Source organism: Argentina silus (genome assembly GCF_951799395.1).
Source record: "Argentina silus genome assembly, chromosome: X".
NCBI classification, from domain to species: domain Eukaryota; kingdom Metazoa; phylum Chordata; class Actinopteri; order Argentiniformes; family Argentinidae; genus Argentina; species Argentina silus.
Genome location: NC_139653.1, coordinates 18,679,666 through 18,696,530, shown reverse-complemented (window position 1 = coordinate 18,696,530; position 16,865 = coordinate 18,679,666). Strand labels below are relative to the sequence as shown.

At 37.7% G+C, this 16,865-nt stretch overlaps 2 protein-coding genes across 4 annotated transcripts; one reads left to right on the top strand and one right to left on the bottom strand.

Moving 5' to 3' along the window:
• The first annotated feature begins 839 nt into the window (after positions 1 to 839).
• Positions 840 to 6,702, top strand: pkd2l1 (polycystic kidney disease 2-like 1). The gene is made up of 15 exons (XM_083696433.1): positions 840 to 1,155; positions 1,543 to 1,656; positions 2,601 to 2,728; positions 2,897 to 3,150; positions 3,295 to 3,519; positions 3,608 to 3,836; positions 4,093 to 4,263; positions 4,353 to 4,534; positions 4,673 to 4,793; positions 4,894 to 4,992; positions 5,072 to 5,193; positions 5,311 to 5,428; positions 5,559 to 5,692; positions 6,277 to 6,424; positions 6,529 to 6,702. The coding sequence occupies exons 1-15, from the start codon at positions 876 to 878 to the stop codon at positions 6,682 to 6,684; spliced, it is 2,481 nt and encodes an 826-aa protein (XP_083552559.1). The 5' UTR covers positions 840 to 875; the 3' UTR covers positions 6,685 to 6,702.
• A 1,189-nt stretch (positions 6,703 to 7,891) lies between these two features.
• On the bottom strand, positions 7,892 to 16,532 carry tial1 (TIA1 cytotoxic granule-associated RNA binding protein-like 1). 3 transcript variants are annotated; one of them, XM_083694449.1, is made up of 13 exons: positions 16,338 to 16,532; positions 15,718 to 15,814; positions 14,792 to 14,941; positions 14,587 to 14,641; positions 14,415 to 14,502; positions 12,646 to 12,721; positions 12,248 to 12,356; positions 11,985 to 12,080; positions 11,604 to 11,688; positions 11,204 to 11,327; positions 10,975 to 11,114; positions 9,566 to 9,604; positions 7,892 to 9,471 (listed from the first exon to the last, which is right to left on the bottom strand). In XM_083694449.1, exons 1-13 carry the CDS (start codon positions 16,364 to 16,366, stop codon positions 9,354 to 9,356), a joined length of 1,206 nt encoding a protein of 401 aa, XP_083550575.1. In that variant the 5' UTR covers positions 16,367 to 16,532; the 3' UTR covers positions 7,892 to 9,353. The 3 variants fall into 3 exon arrangements, with proteins under 3 accessions (XP_083550575.1, XP_083550576.1, XP_083550577.1); XM_083694450.1 differs by having other exon boundaries at positions 14,792 to 14,890; XM_083694451.1 differs by having other exon boundaries at positions 14,792 to 14,843; positions 16,338 to 16,368.
• Between the last annotated feature and the right edge of the window lie 333 nt (positions 16,533 to 16,865).

The following is a 16,865-nucleotide window of genomic DNA, read 5'->3' as shown; positions in this document are numbered from 1 at the left end:
ATGTGTATGTATGTATTCAAAAAGCCTCAAAATAGTATGTCAGTGTGTGAGTGTGTTTGTGTGATGTGGTCAGTTATACAGATGGCCAGGGTAATTCAAATGCTGTGTTGATTGTTTGCATACCTAATGTATGCTTTTTCACAGTTGGCTTGTCATAAATGAATGCGTGGCAGGGTCAAAAATGTATATGCTAATGAGATTGGGCCTATTATGCTTTGGTACTTTTGGCAGGAGATCATACACACATTGCAGCTATACGCAGTTAATTTGGCAAGAAGCAGTCGACAGTTTGCAAAGGAAAATGCAATTGTCATATCGTCAATTCATTCTTTAGGAGGAGTCTGTTGCATTGTTATTGAATGAGTTTTGGTTTTTTTAATGGAAACATTGGGTTGAACATGGAAGTAAATAAGAGTTCTAAACATAAACTCACATAAACATGCACAGTGAAACTTCTGCTGGAGTGGGTATTTTACTGTGAAATAGAAATCATATCAGCCATAGCCCAGTTTTCCACATCAGGTGACCGACCATGACAGTACAGTACATTCTCTTCTATAGAAATGATTGGGAAATTAATAGATACAGCAAGATCTCTCTCTATCTAAATCTCTGTATACAACATAATTCTATTTTATTAGTAAGAGCAGCATCACAAGAACACAGTGACATAATGAGCCATTCATGCTGCTCAGTATAAGCAGCTCCTCCCTCTTGAATGCTTATGTCATAGCCCCTATAAAGTCACCACACCAACAGGTGATGCTAAAAAGCTTGCTGGACTGGTGTTCTTCACCAGCATCCTGTTTCAGAGCGTGAATATATAATAATATCCCATATCTGACTCATACAGTAAAAGCCAGGTTATCCCCATCATGCAGCACATGAACAACCGGGCCGAGAGCCACTTGAGTGGCCAGGTAGAGTGTGAGTTGGACAGCTTGGGGAATGGGTCCTGGGTGAACCAAGGATACTGTGGCTCTCCCCCACCCCTGCCTCGTACCATCAGCACTGTCTACAACCCCGAGCCCCTCTTCCAGGGCTCCTTCGACAGCATGTGCAAACTGAATGCGCCAAGCCCTTTCCCAGCAGAGGTCAAGCCACTGGACCAAGGCTCCGAGAAGAAACGTGCTCGGTGCTGCTCCTTTTTTAAAGGTAGGAATTTGTTAGAGAGCTAATTGTAGCCTTTTCATTTGCTTCAATTACACTGTATACATCTGTTGTGCACTGTCACGTTTGTCTAGTGTCACATTTTCATAATTTTCATAACTCTTGACCCTGTCAGTCATTGAGAAATGCAACCCTAAAAAGATATCAGTCTGAAATTGTCTGCTTGGATGTACAGTACAAAGACCAATTTAACGCAAAGACATAATCTTTTCTTGGTATCTTGTTTCATTAAATGTATGTCTTAAATCTGTTTGTTTTAATGACAGTGAACAATTATTACAAAGCTACAAAAACAAGCTTTGAAATTCCACTTTGTTGATAAACAATATCTTAACTGTTATATCTTGCTTACAAATGTTCTCTATTGTGTAGGATTGTGGGGCACTACACTGACTGAGAACACTTCAGACAACAGAGAACTATTTGTTAGGACCACACTGAGGGAGTTACTGGTATATTTGGTTTTCCTTGTGGATATATGTCTATGTAAGTATGTCAACAATATTATCCATTTCATCTAGTATTGGAAATGTGTTCACAATGACTGTGTAGCCTATATTATGACTGAATAAACGCATTTATCCATGTATGACTGTAATGATAGATAATGTTGAGTGCTGTAATGCAACTAAAAGAGTGAAATTAAATAAATTGGTCCATAACATTAATGAAATGGTAAACATTTGTCGTTTCTGCATGTTAAGATAACAGTTTTTCAATATTTTGCTAACCAATGATGTGATCAAATTTGGGAACAATATTTTTGCCATGCTAAATTTCAGTGGTATTTTGTTACTGTATTTTCCAATCGTTTTGAGTGTTAAATGTCAAGAAATTATAAAAAATATATAAATTATACTTAATGTCTGTGGTATAAATCCAGTTATTGTGCAGGTTGGTTTATATTAAAAAATATTATAATAGTCTTCCTAGTAGAACCGATTTTGAAATGATGACTGTTTTAGCAAGCTGTTATTGTAGAGTCTATGGGATGTGTTGATTTATCATCAGCTGTTTCTCGCTGCCTTAGTGCCCATTATACAATTCCCTCCCCCTCCTCTCTGGCTGAAAGGCATTGTCCATCAGAGCATTACGACTGAAGAGCACACAGGGACAGCTCTCCTGCCTTTCACTGATAAGAGTATTGGCTCAAGCCATTGTTGCTTTGTCTGTGTTGGATTTACATTGTTAGATGAGGCTATTTGTGTCAGCCAACATGTTCTCTCTTCAAACAAATTACCTGCTCTAATCTGGGGCTCTTTGACTTCTGGGAGGCAATCGTGGCTAAATGACAAGTCCTGATTGAGAAGCCCTGCGTGTCTGCTTCTGAATTTCCTTGTCTTGGCCATTTGAATGGACAACATTTCAGAGTCAAGCCTAATATGAATCAATGGCTGATCATAACAGTGTGGCTGTGTTGTCTCTTTTAGTGACATATGGCATGACCAGCTCAAGCACCTACTACTACACTAAAGTCATGACAGACCTGTTTGTGAATACGCCCAGTGACAGTGGGGTGAAGTTTCAGTCCATTAGCAGCATGGCAGACTTCTGGACTGTAAGTACCCTCCCACATTTTGACTTGACATTATTTAAACTAAAACACTGGTGGAAATGATGACATCAGTCAATAAGTGGCATGATAAAGTTAAAGAAAAGGCTGATGCTTTGGCGTAGTTTTGATATCTACCGTTTACTCTGTCCCTACCTCTTTGTGTTTGAACAGTATGCCCAGGGCCCATTACTGGACGGCCTCTACTGGACCAAATGGTACAACAACCAGTCTCTGCAGAATGGAGACCAGTCCTTTATCTACTATGAGAACATGCTGCTGGGGGTTCCCAGGATGAGACAGATCAAGATAAAGAAGAACTCTTGTAAGGTCCACAACGACTTCCAGAATGAAATCACAGGATGCTTTGATGTCTATAATGAGAAGAAGGAGGATGACCTGGAATTTGGCCTTATCAATGGAACTGCGTGAGTTGAACATTTTTCTTTGGGTGTTTTTCCTTTCTTTTAAGTATTTGGGAGTAAATCCAATAGAAACGGACAACACTGAAATGATTAATTGTAGTTCTGAACGGCTGAAAGCACAAGAGCTCCTCTCATCCCTATCTACAGTTGGCAGTACCACCCAGAGAAAGAGATCAAGGGTTCGGCTCACTGGGGCCTGCTGACCACGTACAGTGGGGGAGGATACTACCAGGACTTGAATAGGACCAAGGAGGAGAGTGCTGCAGTCCTAATAGAGATGATGAATAACCTGTGGTTAGACCGTGGAACCAGGGCAGTGTTCATCGACTTCTCCACTTACAATGCTAACATCAACCTGTTCTGTGTCATCAGGTAGGGAGAACACTTTCAACAGTAACACCATTTTAAAATCCTTCACAAATTTAAAGTAGTCAAAATACAATCTTTTCCTGTCCTGCAGGTTAATGGTTGAATTTCCGGCCACTGGTGGAGCAATACCTTCCTACCAGATAAGGACAGTAAAGCTGATTCGTTACATCACCTACTGGGACTACTTCATCATTGGCTGTGAGATGGTGTTCTGTGTATTCATTCTCTATTACATTGTGGAGGAGATTCTTGAGCTACGAATACACAAGTTGTCCTACTTCAGAAGCATCTGGAACACTCTGGATGTGGTTGTCATACTGGTGAGAGAATTTTCAGTTTAAGATCTCATAATTTCAGACAGTCTAGTCCAATTATCATACATTCCTCAATGACAATACAAGATTGGAATAATTTCAGTGATTGTTTTAACAAACAGATAATATCAACCTTTTTAGAGCATGTAGCCTAATAAAATGTTTCTACCATAGCCTGTAACCATAGCAAAACTATAGTCTTATTAACTCAAATTGATGAATATTTGTCAGAGGAAGAAAATAACATATCTGTTTTCCACAGCTCGCCATTGTTGCAATCATCTTTAATGTTTTCCGCACAATTAAAGTGGATAAATTGCTTGGAAAACTATTGCAACAACCTCATATTTATGCAGACTTTGAATTTCTTGCATTCTGGCAAACACAATACAACAACATGAATGCAGTAAATTTGTTCTTCGCTTGGATCAAGGTAGAGTGCTGGTTTAATCCTCAAAAACGTTCATATCTTTATCATCGGTGCCATTATTGAAAAACATGACTCTTTTCTTGCTCCTATAGGTTTTCAAGTACATCAGTTTCAATAAGACCATGACACAGCTGTCCTCCACTCTGGGCCGCTGTGCAAAAGACATCATGGGATTCGCCATTATGTTCTTCATAGTGTTCTTTGCATATGCTCAGCTTGGATATCTGCTCTTTGGAACAGAGGTGGAATCCTTCAGCACCTTTGTCAAGTGCATGTAAGAGAAGGAGTACACTAAGCAACCATTATCCTCTTAAATTAATAACAGTCAAGTGTCTACACAACTGGCAATTGGAATGTGAATAGTGGCATTATTTGATTGATCTTATTTGTTAATTTGCTGTCCCTTCTACAGTTTCACACAGTTCAGGATTATCCTTGGAGATTTTGATTATGATGCCATTGAACGAGCCAACAGAGTCCTTGGACCAATCTATTTTGTCACCTATGTGTTCTTTGTCTTCTTTGTGTTACTTGTAAGTTGCCCTAAACTCGACACCTTCTATTGAATTTCAGAACAGTGAACAATATTAAATCATGGATTTTAGTCTTATTGTCATGGTTTTTGTTTCATAGAACATGTTTCTGGCCATTATCAATGACACATATTCTGAGGTTAAGGAGGAGCTGTCATCCCAGAAAGATGAACTGCAGATCACTGACATCATCAAACAGGTAAACAATTATTTAAATGTAAGATGTAATGAAAATCCAAATATAAATGAATATTAAAAAATATGTAATTGCATTTCAGAGCTACATGAAGACCTTCATGAAACTGAAACTTAAAAAGGAGAAGATATCAGATGTTCAAAAAGCCCTAAGATCTGGATCAAAAGAGCTAGAATTCAAAGACTTCAGAGAAACTTTGAAAGAGTAAGTCACACCACCCATCCTTAAAGTAAAAAAGGCAGAGAAACATGCATAAACAAACATACCGGTAGATATGTGATATTAATGTTGGCCCTCCTCTCTCTTGTGCAAACCCCTTAGGATGGGGCATGCTGACCATGAAATCTCTGCAGCATTCTCTAGATTTGATCATGATGGAAATCAAATTCTGGACCAAGAAGAGCAAGAGAAGATGAAAAGGGAGCTGGAAGAGAAAAGGGTAAATAGACTGAAGTAAACTAGCCATTTAAACAAATCCACCATTGTGCAAATAAAAGTATAGATTCACATGTTTTAACTGTTATTCCATAACAATTCATTGTTGTATTTCATAATTTCATTATCCTCAGGATGCTCTTAGTGCTGAGCTAAACAATCTCGGAAGAAACTATGGTAATGGCTCGCTGGAGGAATCGCCTATGGATGCAGAGGAGCAAAAGAACAGGCCCCGTAAAACCATGATGGAGCAAGAGGAGTTTCAAAAGTATGTTGAATATTGGCACCACGATAGAGCAGGGAGCCAATACCATTTAGACCACTTTCAGACTTGGTCTTCACATGTGGCTTTGTGATCGAATGACAGCTGATAGGATGTCGATCACAGATGTTTGCGTCCAGACCATCAACTGCTTGACATTGTTCATGATTAATTGTGAATGAACAATTTACATTTATTGAAACAAAAGCCTAACAACAGATTTCTAACTCTGATCACAGGTAGCATGATTAGACCAAGTCTGAAAGGCCTCTTATGTGAAGGCCACCATATTCAAAATACTGTCCTATCATTTCAGTGTACAATGAAAACTAACATGTCATGTAAACTCTTTCAAGCTTCTTAGAGTATTGCATAACATTAATGTTGGGTACACAATGAAATAGAGACCAATGAAAGCAATATTATTTTCAGACAATAAATATCTAGACTAGACACTAGACTACACAAACTTCAGAGGAGGTGAATACCAAACCACACATTCATGCAGTCACGTCATGCGTATTGTTAGTTACAATTTATTGTGCACCACCGTCTCTCATAACAATAATGTTTCCTCTCCTCCATATAAGGTTGGTCAGACAGGTTCTACAACTAGAAAGCACTGTAGCTGTTATCATGTCCAAGTTTGACAAAGTCACTGAGAAACTGGAACTGCAGGAGAGCAGCAGGACTAAAGGAAAAGAAGTAATGGGAAAACCATGTGTGACCAAAAATGATGTGAGTATGGTTGATATTTAGAAAATGCTAAACCACCTCACAATTGAGAGGTACAAAGACATTTATTGTTCAACCTTTTTACCTCTTGCTAACACTTTCCATAGACTGAAAAACCTGCTTCAGATGGGAATGTTCTGGTACATCTAGAAAGAGGGATGAGAGCAGAGATGCCATCTTGGAGAACAACTCCTGCAGGAAATGCCACATATGATCGTCTGGACCCTGGTAAAGGCTGGCCAATGGCCAACAGTCACATGTGATGCATATGTAATCAATGCATCCCGAAGAAGAAATGTGATCATGGATTCTATTGAGAAACGCAATGTTGACTTAGCTGAACAGGTTATAAACACTTTACTACTTATTCAGAGCTCTGCTTTTTCACTTTTACCAGCTTTTTAAGAGGTCAACTTGTATTGCAAAAAAAAAAGGTCAATCATTTCTACAAGTTGAATGAAATCAAACCAGAATGTCAAAGATTAAAGGTCTAATTAATTGCTGTCTATAGTCAAGTAAATATAATTTATGATAAGGGGCAATCTGGGATTTAAACAACAATAAAGTTGTCTACCCACCACTTTTTTTGGCTGCTGAGGGATGGGGCTGGAGAAATGTAACCACTCTCAAATTCATAGTATGAACTATGAATGCATGGACTGAGATCAAAATGATAATTTTATCCATGTTTGGAAGCTCTACAGTGTTTGCTTACTCAATGGAGTAAAACAATCATATTTGGGGTTCTGATGACATGGCATTTATAAGTTAAATTCCTTAAGAATCAATGGCTGTATATCATTAATTTAAAAGTAAAGATATGTATGTCCGAGATTGCCCCTTTAAAGCAGATCATAGTCAAATAAGTATAGTTTTACCTGGTGTTTGATGGTACAATGATAACCAAGTACTTTTTGAATTGACGGCATTAATTGAAACAAGACAGTCCAGTGACTACAGTACAAAGTGCAGTGCAAAGTATTGCTGATGGTTAGAGTACTGTTAACACATTCTGTAGCTAGCTGCACTGTGTTGTAGACAATACCTGTGTTTTTTGTCGTTTTTGGAGTTCATTATATCCATTTGTGCTGGGATTTAGTGATTATGTAAATTGTAGTGCTTTTCTTTTTGCTGTTGATGTCTGCTTTCCATTTTCCTTACACATTTGTGTATAACACTTGTATTATGTGCAATATCCTACACTATGTAAATACCCAACTACCACCACCTCACATCTCACTTTATGAATGTATAATGTATTAACATCACAGTATGTTTTAGTGAGTTAATGCTTGAATATTGATGTCCATTGTAACATGTAGTTAAATCTATACTTATGCTCTGTGTTAAAATCTACCCCCAAAATATTATAGACATCTATAGCTTTCCTGAATAGATCAGTGATTAAGTTTAATCATTATAAAAGCGTAAAATAGACATAATTCAACATTGTTTCTGTTGTACCTTTATTGTACATAAATCATAACTCAATAAAAGTGTCCTGTCAATTTGTCTCTAACCTATTTTCTGTGGAATCCTAACTCAAGATCCACGCGCGTGACTTTTGCATATATCTCGCATTGATATCAATGGGAAATTTGAAAATGAGGATTCAAATTCAAGTTAGGATTCCAACCCACCATTTTTGTTAACAGGTAGCAAGGGAAACTGTTACTATTGAAGAGGTTTACAGAACAGCTCAAGACAATTTGAATAAGGTATAAGTAAATGCATTGAACACAAACACAAAATGGCAACAGCATATTTGGTTCAAATCATCAATTTAGTGTGACTTTTGTTTATCATTAAAACAATTCTTACATTACTCTATTCAATACTCTGAGCCACCAAAATAATACATTTACATTGAAAAAACATGCAATTCAAACTCAAAGTCTGCAGGAAACATTCATCTTTTCTCTCCTAATAATGCACTGTAAATGGCACACAAACTTAAAATGGGAAAACCCTCAGAAGAATCTAAAATCTAGAATTCAGCTTTCTAACAGGGCTTCAATTATTAGAATCAAAAAAGGTGCTTCTTTGTAAACTATGCTGAATAAATTGAATGTCAGCCCTGCATTGCACACTCATCTCCAGGTACAGTATATACAGCACTGGGTTTGTGGAGCTACTGTGTTACTATAAAAGAGTACATGCTTGCAAACCCTTGTATCATGCCAAGATTTCAAGGGTTATGTACATATTTGGCCTTCATGACCAAGTAAGTGACATTTACAGTTATACGCAAAAAAATAGCATGATGATATCCACATAGTATCAAGTACAATGTCAAGAGAAAAGGGCAATGAAGCAAATAAAATGTTCAATATGACGACACACGACCTATATCCATATGCCGGAATATTTACAGGAAACAGGTAAACCAAAAAAGTGCTTTTCCATAAAATTGCTTTGTTGGACCAAAATGTAAACACAGGATCAAAGTTTGCATGAAGCAAATTGGAACATTATATTTAGATAATTTATAACTTTCATCTGTTTTTTCAACAATGTACCTGTGTCAATTTCCTATGACAAACTCTGGGGTAAACATTACCTTCAAGTCTGTTTTAGGCTACATTAAAGTGATAGTACACTATTTTACACCTCTGATGGTTCTACAAAAACTATGGGAGTGATAAGGGTTACCAAAAATGTGGCCAAATCACCTCATTTAAAAACGGTATCAATAAAACATTGAAAAAAAACTTGAAATTTTAATTTTTTAATTTTTGTTGAAATGTCATTTATACACAACAAAATGTCTTTGCCCACCCAACATTACGGTCTTTATAAGTAACATTTGCTTCCTCACATATTGGAAAGGCTTAACAAAGAATCGTTCCAGATGTATACATGCTGGGTTCTTTAAGAAAGTCCACTCATTTCCATGTGGTGATCTGACTGTGTTACTAATGTGAGAGCCAGCTCACTGTGTCTGATAGCCAGTCATACTGAAGTTTGCCTGGTTGGGCATTACAGGGCCAGGCTGGGGCTGGGACGGTGGGGATCCAAACCCTCCCAACCAAGCTGGGGACTGGGACTGCCTGAAAGGGAGAGGAGACACAAAAGGGTTATGGCATCATACAGTACAAAGCCAGGAGAGTAAAAGGAGTGTTTGGACTGGAAAGCATTCGTCACCTTGATACGTTCTGTGCTGTTGCTGCCAGAATGGAGTCCCTGTGAACAAGATGTCTTAGTTTAGTGTGGTCCTAATGTCAAACAAACACTCTTTCCAGGTTTGCAATGACACTAGATATATGCTTGCAAATGTCAACAAGAAACTGCAGTCAGAATGATCAGGGCTGTAGATCCAATCCAATCAAAATCCATCTCTAGAAAAAGTCAAAATATAAGTCAAATCATTGCTATTCAGGAGAATCATGCTGACAGAAATAAACTGACAGGTAACTTACAGTGGTAGAGCAAATCAGATCTTAAAAGTTGTTTACACTGAGATTAATTGACTTTTCTACCCACCTGTAATGTTTGCCAGTATATATGCCTTAATCCTAAATGAATCTACTCATTTTGAATGACAAGCTTTGATTTGTTGTGTCAACTATAACTTCTGGGCTGTCAAAAAGGCTTAATGTGAATGTAACAGGTGCACTGTCACATTAAGTCTATTAAGCTGTTTTTAAATATGTTTACATAACTCCCATGGTTGTAATGAAATCCCTTTGTAATTTTATATAATAATAAGCACCATAAGCATTTTAAAACTTCCAGAAAGGAATTCCTAATATGTATTCTATTTGGTTGCATTTTGAGTGTTCGTCTACATAATCTAGTTGACATGACATGGATCTACTTTGTTTCAAATGTTTATATATATGTACCAGCTACTGTAGTAGGCTACACGGTTACCTATGGTGTATGCAATACTGTTATGAGATAATTCAGTGTTTGAATATATTACTGAGTCTGAGCTTGTGATTGTTGGAGAGCAATAAATAGCAACCCCTTTGACCATCATCATCACTGGAGTCCTTGTGTGTGGCTATGCAGCGAGAGAACCAGTCAAACAACAATACACAACGAAGGCAGACTAGCTAACCATAAAGCCTACACAGTAGAGACATAGTTTCTTCCATGGTGTCTCCAGTGTTTGGAACTGAGTTACATGTATACATAACATTATTGGGACATTTACACTTAGCTACTACAATATATGACAATGTTTGGTGGACTTTTTATTACATCTACTGCAAGGTAGTCCAAGACTATCTACATTACATGAACTCAGAGCTAAAAACTTTCACTGTACTTCGTTAAAATACTGGTCACTGAAATGATAAGCTGTTGAAAAAAGCAAAACAAGAGAGCAGGAAATAATAAAAACATTATGAATGACACAGGAACAGTACCACTAGGCCCCTTATGTAAAGCATCAGAACTGATAGTCAGTCTAACTGCTCTCCAGAAAAAATATGGTGCTGCGAACATCCTGTAGGGTAAGGACAAGCAGCCTATAGGGTAAGGATAGGAAATCATGGTTTCATCAAACACATTTGACAAAGTGCATCATCAAAAATAGTTTAACTTACTCTACACCGAATCCTTGTTGATTCCAGGTCTGACCATACACTCCGTAAGAGGGCACTTGCCAACCGTTTGTCATGTACTGTCCGTACTGCTGAGGGTTCCCATACATTTGGTTCCACTGCCCCCACTGCCCATACTCCATCTGTTTAAAGACAATGGAAGACAAATACAATAAAGCATAGAATAAAAACAATTAACCATTTTAAAAAAAAACTTCCAACTGTGCCCTACCTGTTGTAAATTCTTGGCCAAATCGGGAGATTCTTTGCCCCAGTAGCACTTCACCATGTGGCTTTCGATGGTTGTTCCATTTACTGAGACAATGGCATGGGCAGCGCTTTCATGGGAAGAGAACCTTTCAAAAGAAGATAGCTTTCAGCATTGCAATCATGGTGCCCTGGCACTAAATATAAGCACTACTGTACAATGAAGGAATACTTACTAATTCAAATGAGGGAGAGGAAGCTCAAATGTTCATGTAATGTGTGTATAGATGTTACCAATACCAGGACAAATTGTGTGTGTGTGTAGTATTGACTGATTCATCAGTGAGTCATGTACAGGTACTGTCCCCTAGAGGCAAAATGTGGCGATGCATGTTGTGCACTAAAAGTATTACTGCTTACAGTACCTGATGAAAGAGTAACCTTTCTCTGGGAAAACTCTAATTTCCATTATTTGCCCAAAGGGTGAGAATGTCTGTCGCATGAGGTGCTCTGCAAGAAAAAAGATTGTAATGAAATAGGCTTGCACCAGCAATACATTGGTCAAATCATGGACATTTGACAATGTAATGGGCTTAAAGACTGAAAATCAAGGTAGAAATTCCAATTTGGTTGAGGCCATCTAAACAGAATGTGATAGGGAAGTATTATGCAGGATAATGGAGAAACAGCCAAATACATCATAGTCATAAGTAAGTGGTGTTTGATGATTAGTAATGGTTTGACAGGTCGCAACATTACTTCCACAGTGTGCAGGTATCTTAATAAATATGGAATAAATTACTTGCCTGATAGTCCTGACTGGATTCCTCCACAATACACAGTGCAGTTCTGGGGACTCGAATGATTCACCACATCTTCAAACCTTAGCTGCTTCAAGCCATCTGATGTAAACATACAAAGATGGACCACTTGAATCAATATGTTTGCAATTCATCAAACTACTAAGCTAATGTTTTAGCTTACCATGAGATTTTGAGAGGTAACTCGTATTTCTACTCTATCAAATTAACACATTGTATCTAAGTGATGTCTCACTCATCATACTTACTGTCTTGCACATTCTTTGGAGCTGGTGGTTTACGGGTTGCCCAGTTGGTCCTTATCTGACGTCCCCCTAACCACTGTCCACCCATGTGTACAATGGCATTCTCTGCATCCTGAAAATTGAGACAAAAGACAAAGCTTCCTCTCCAGATTCTACACATCCCAAAAGTGCTACCTCTTTCAAACAAGTTAAACATTGTAGACAAAATATATTCAGGAATGATAAACTATTATAATAACGTGTACAATGTATAAAGTCTTACAGCAAGGTGATCAACATAGAACAGAAAAGGAGCCTAATATGGATTGCTTGTACTATTACTTATCTATAAAACTACAAAAATTGGATAGTAACAGAAATAGAAATAACCTTCATCTTGTGTTCCTGCACTGGAGCCTTACCAGTTTGTTATAGAAGGACACAAATCCATACCCCTTAGATTTCCCTGTCGTCATGTCCTTTACAACACGAGCATCCCTGGAAGGACACAGTAGCAACATAACACTTGATTGATACAGGCATCATAAAAGAACACACACATACACACACACACACACACACACACACACAGAGAATCTTCTACATGGTCCCATATCTAAATATCTTAACTATCTTAATCCTCAACTGATTACTGGTAATAATGATAAGCAAAGCAGGATTGGAAAACAAAAACAACTACAAAGACATGCAACCTACACTGTTGTCTTAGCTGTCTCAGATTCCTTTAAAACAAAGTTCTCTGGCACTAAATACTACACCTACCAACTACTAAATAACCCTCAACACTATCGTTACGTCTTGAGGTCTGAGAGCAACACTTTTCTTCTTCTATGGATTACCATGCATTTCTTACATCTGCTGATGGTGCTCATCCTACAGTACCAATACAAACATATAGAAATATCAAAAGAGAAAAAAAGGCATACATGGCCTGTTAACAGATTTCTTTATTTTTCCTGGTCAATTCTTTATCACCAATATGGAGTTTGGGGAGCTGCAAATTTTCAGAAATTGACAATTTCAGAATCTTAGGAAAGGAGCATAAAACTATCAACAATACTAAGCAACCAAAACGTGACTTTTTACACAAATCTTAAGAACAAATATATTGATTATAGGAGATGTTATGCTAAACTAGGTAATGTTAATATAAAAGATTGGTAATAAATACAAATGTAAATTAATAGAATAAATAGATATGAGAAAAAAAATCTACATCTGAGTTTCCAGTGTGCACAGTTCCTTGCTGTTAGCCTTCAAGCTCCTGTCCAATCCTATGAGCATTTCTGTAAAATAACCAGAGCGCTATTACTCAACTGAGATTAACAACTAAGTGTGAGCTGAAAGCTTTTAAGGATTACACACACACAGATTGAACTGCCTTAAATTTGACATTCAATGACTTACCATTTCCTACATTTATCAACAGGCATGAGGGAGAATAGAAAGCTGAAACTTTTAATGAAGTTTAAGTTGATAATGGCAGGGAAGAAACTGTACCCTAAAATATTGTAGGGTACTTTACCTATAAACAATATCTACATAATACAAAGGATATTTGTATATTGGATATTGATTGATTATACTTGATTAAGATTTCAAAAGGGCTTGTGACACTTTCTTCATCCTACTTAACACATACGTAAAATTAGCAAATCATTTCAATGTTGGCTAAATCAAATGGAAATAATTTCACATCACTAAATATCCATAACCAACCATAAAATTCCAATTCTAGTTTTGAAATGTAGAATGTAAATAAAGAATGCACAGCTGGTGAGTTGCTGACTATTGGAACATACTCGGCAAAAAAGAAAGTCCTTTTTTCAATTATCTAATTGGAATTCAATTAACTTCCTGAATTGACAGAATTGAAAAGGAATTTACCCCAACCCTGTAAACAGCAGAGAACTTAAGACTAATTTGCTAAGAAAGGCTTTCCTCCAGATGCAAGGGTGCATTGGTTGCAATAAGATACTGTTTTATGTATTGACAACAAAAGTTTTTCTGGGTACTTTACAAACACAAACTATGAGAGGAATTCTAAAGTCACAAAAATGATTAGATAAAGACAACAGACAAAAAATATAAAGCATTGTCAGAGCATGACAACATGTTGAGAGGACAAGTATATCATACTAAATTTGAAACCTTAAAAAATAAAACTTACGAGATTTTCCCAAAAGGTGCAAAGGCAGCTTTGATATCATCAGTGGTGATCTCTGGGCTCAAGTCTCCCACAAAAACATGGAAGTGATCTGAAACAACCAAGAGAGATATTCACTATTCTCTAGCATACTGATTTGGTTCTAAAACAGGAAAATCAAAAGGTCAACACTCACTGGATGTATCTTTCTTCTGGCTACTTGGAGTCGTGGCCCAATTTACTTTGACCTCCTGAAGATTAAATATTTCAAATAACAGTCACGTGCAATGAAAGGTTTTCCATGTCCCTGAAAGTCACCCTGAAGGGACCCGCATACTTGGCCAATTCCAGAGCAGAGACCCTGACCTGCCATACATTTAATTTTAGAGTGGACAAATTACCTTTCCCATTATCTTCCTCCCATTCATGGCTGCGAGGGCAGCAGCAGCATCTCTATGTTCAAAGAATTCCACAAAGCAATAAGGGTCATTGCTTGTATGCTGCAAAACAGAAAATCCAACAGAAGAGTTCACCCTCCTGCTATCGGGTTGCTGAGAAAAAAGTCAGGAGAGGATATTATTGCCAGACATATGGAACAGATTTGCAAGTCTGATTATATTACAATATCATTCAGGATTACCCTATCATCATTCAACGGCCCTAGATTCCCACATAGGACAGGTGTGTCAACTATGGGACTAATGGTACATCTGCTTGTACAGCGTAAAACTAAGCCAAACTATGTTAACTTACACTCTTATATATCCAATCATTTCAGGAAAAAGTATAATCTGTAAGGAGAAGAGTGGATGTTTTAAACATATGCCAGGGACATCTCAATCCACTATCATCCCATCACAGGGAGGATATAGACTCTGAAGGTGTGGACAATCTCTGAGGTCAGGTCCTTTAGAGACCATTACATCATCATCCCATGGCAAACAATTATATGTTTTCCTTTTCTATCTATCTATAATAACTCCAAAGATGTTGAGGACTCCACAGACATGAGTAAACTCCCAAATCTAAGGAGGGGCACCTCTTCCTTACTTAATGATAGGGTGATGATGAAAAGGTTGAGAAAACCAGTGGAAAGGTAAAATTACTGCTGCTTGTGCAAGGATCTGATCTAACATTACATTACAGGTTAACGGCAACGTTCTAACACAAAAGAAAACACATTTTCTCTCCCTTCAGTTTATCATTTATTGGTAGGTTGTCAACACAAATTAAAGACACGGATTCTCTTAATAATGTTACTACACGTTAGCAACACATTTTTTCCATGTCGACAGGTATGCCTAACACCATAACAAATATTTCTCACCTCAGTAATCATTTTGCAACTTTTGCAAGGTCCTATCTGAGTGAACAGCTGAAGAATCAAAATTTCAGTAACATCTCTGGAAAGATTACCCACGTATCTGGTGGAAAAAGAGGGGACAATTAGTGATACATTTGGCCAAATGAACTAATTTACATACATACACTTACTAGTGATTTGACAAGTGTAGCAAGCCAGAAAGCTTGCACGATGGGTTCTAACTAATCCCTGGAACAAAAATGTGGCCATGGAGCGTTACATCAAGTGCGTAAAATATAACTTCCACTACTTTCCAAAATTAAAAGCTGGCAATAGAAAAAGAATAACGAGAAACACTCGTTTGTAATTATGGTTTGGAAGTTTGAATGCGTCACACAACATTCCATAACCGGAACGTTTTCCATTCCAAGAATTAGGCTGACCCCACCACGGTGACAAGACTGTCTGCACAATAATGTAAGCTAGCTGCTAGCTATCTCTCAACGCCCTAACACAGAAGTGCGTTACAAACAGCTGGGGTTGAAATGATGAGGCTTTGGTTGATGTCAATAGCTAGCTAGGTGGCTAACGTTAGTGTGGCCAACAACAGTTATAAACTACGTGATGTGTTCATAACTACTTACAATGTTTTGGGGTGGCATTCGTCCTCCATGCTATCAGGTATCCAAGTTAGCTAGCCTTTTAAACCACTACTCTGCTAACCGCGTGTGTGCTTGGTGTGATGAAATTACAAGTATCCACTGTCTGATCAATACAATTAACAAGCTAGCCAGCTAAGAAAATAAACCCGCAAACCCGGATAGTCTGGAAGCCGAATGGTGGCGCTCGATTGATTCACCGGGTGGTGAACAGGGTAATTACCATCTAGGGTGTAATTGCAGACCGCAATTCGGGGCGTTTCTTGATATCAGGAAACGCCCATTGTTGCCTACCATTGATGTGTTCCACTGTCCACGCTGTTTATATTTACGAGACTTCCGGATTTCCGATGTCGAAATAAGGAATGCTTTAGACATTATATGAGTTTCATTTTTTCTTGTTGTTTAATTTGGTTGACTGTCTATGTATGGCACATGATGCAAAACTATTTAATAGAATGCACATTTAGGTCCACTAACCAGGTATTTTTTAATATTCAGAATACTCAGCTC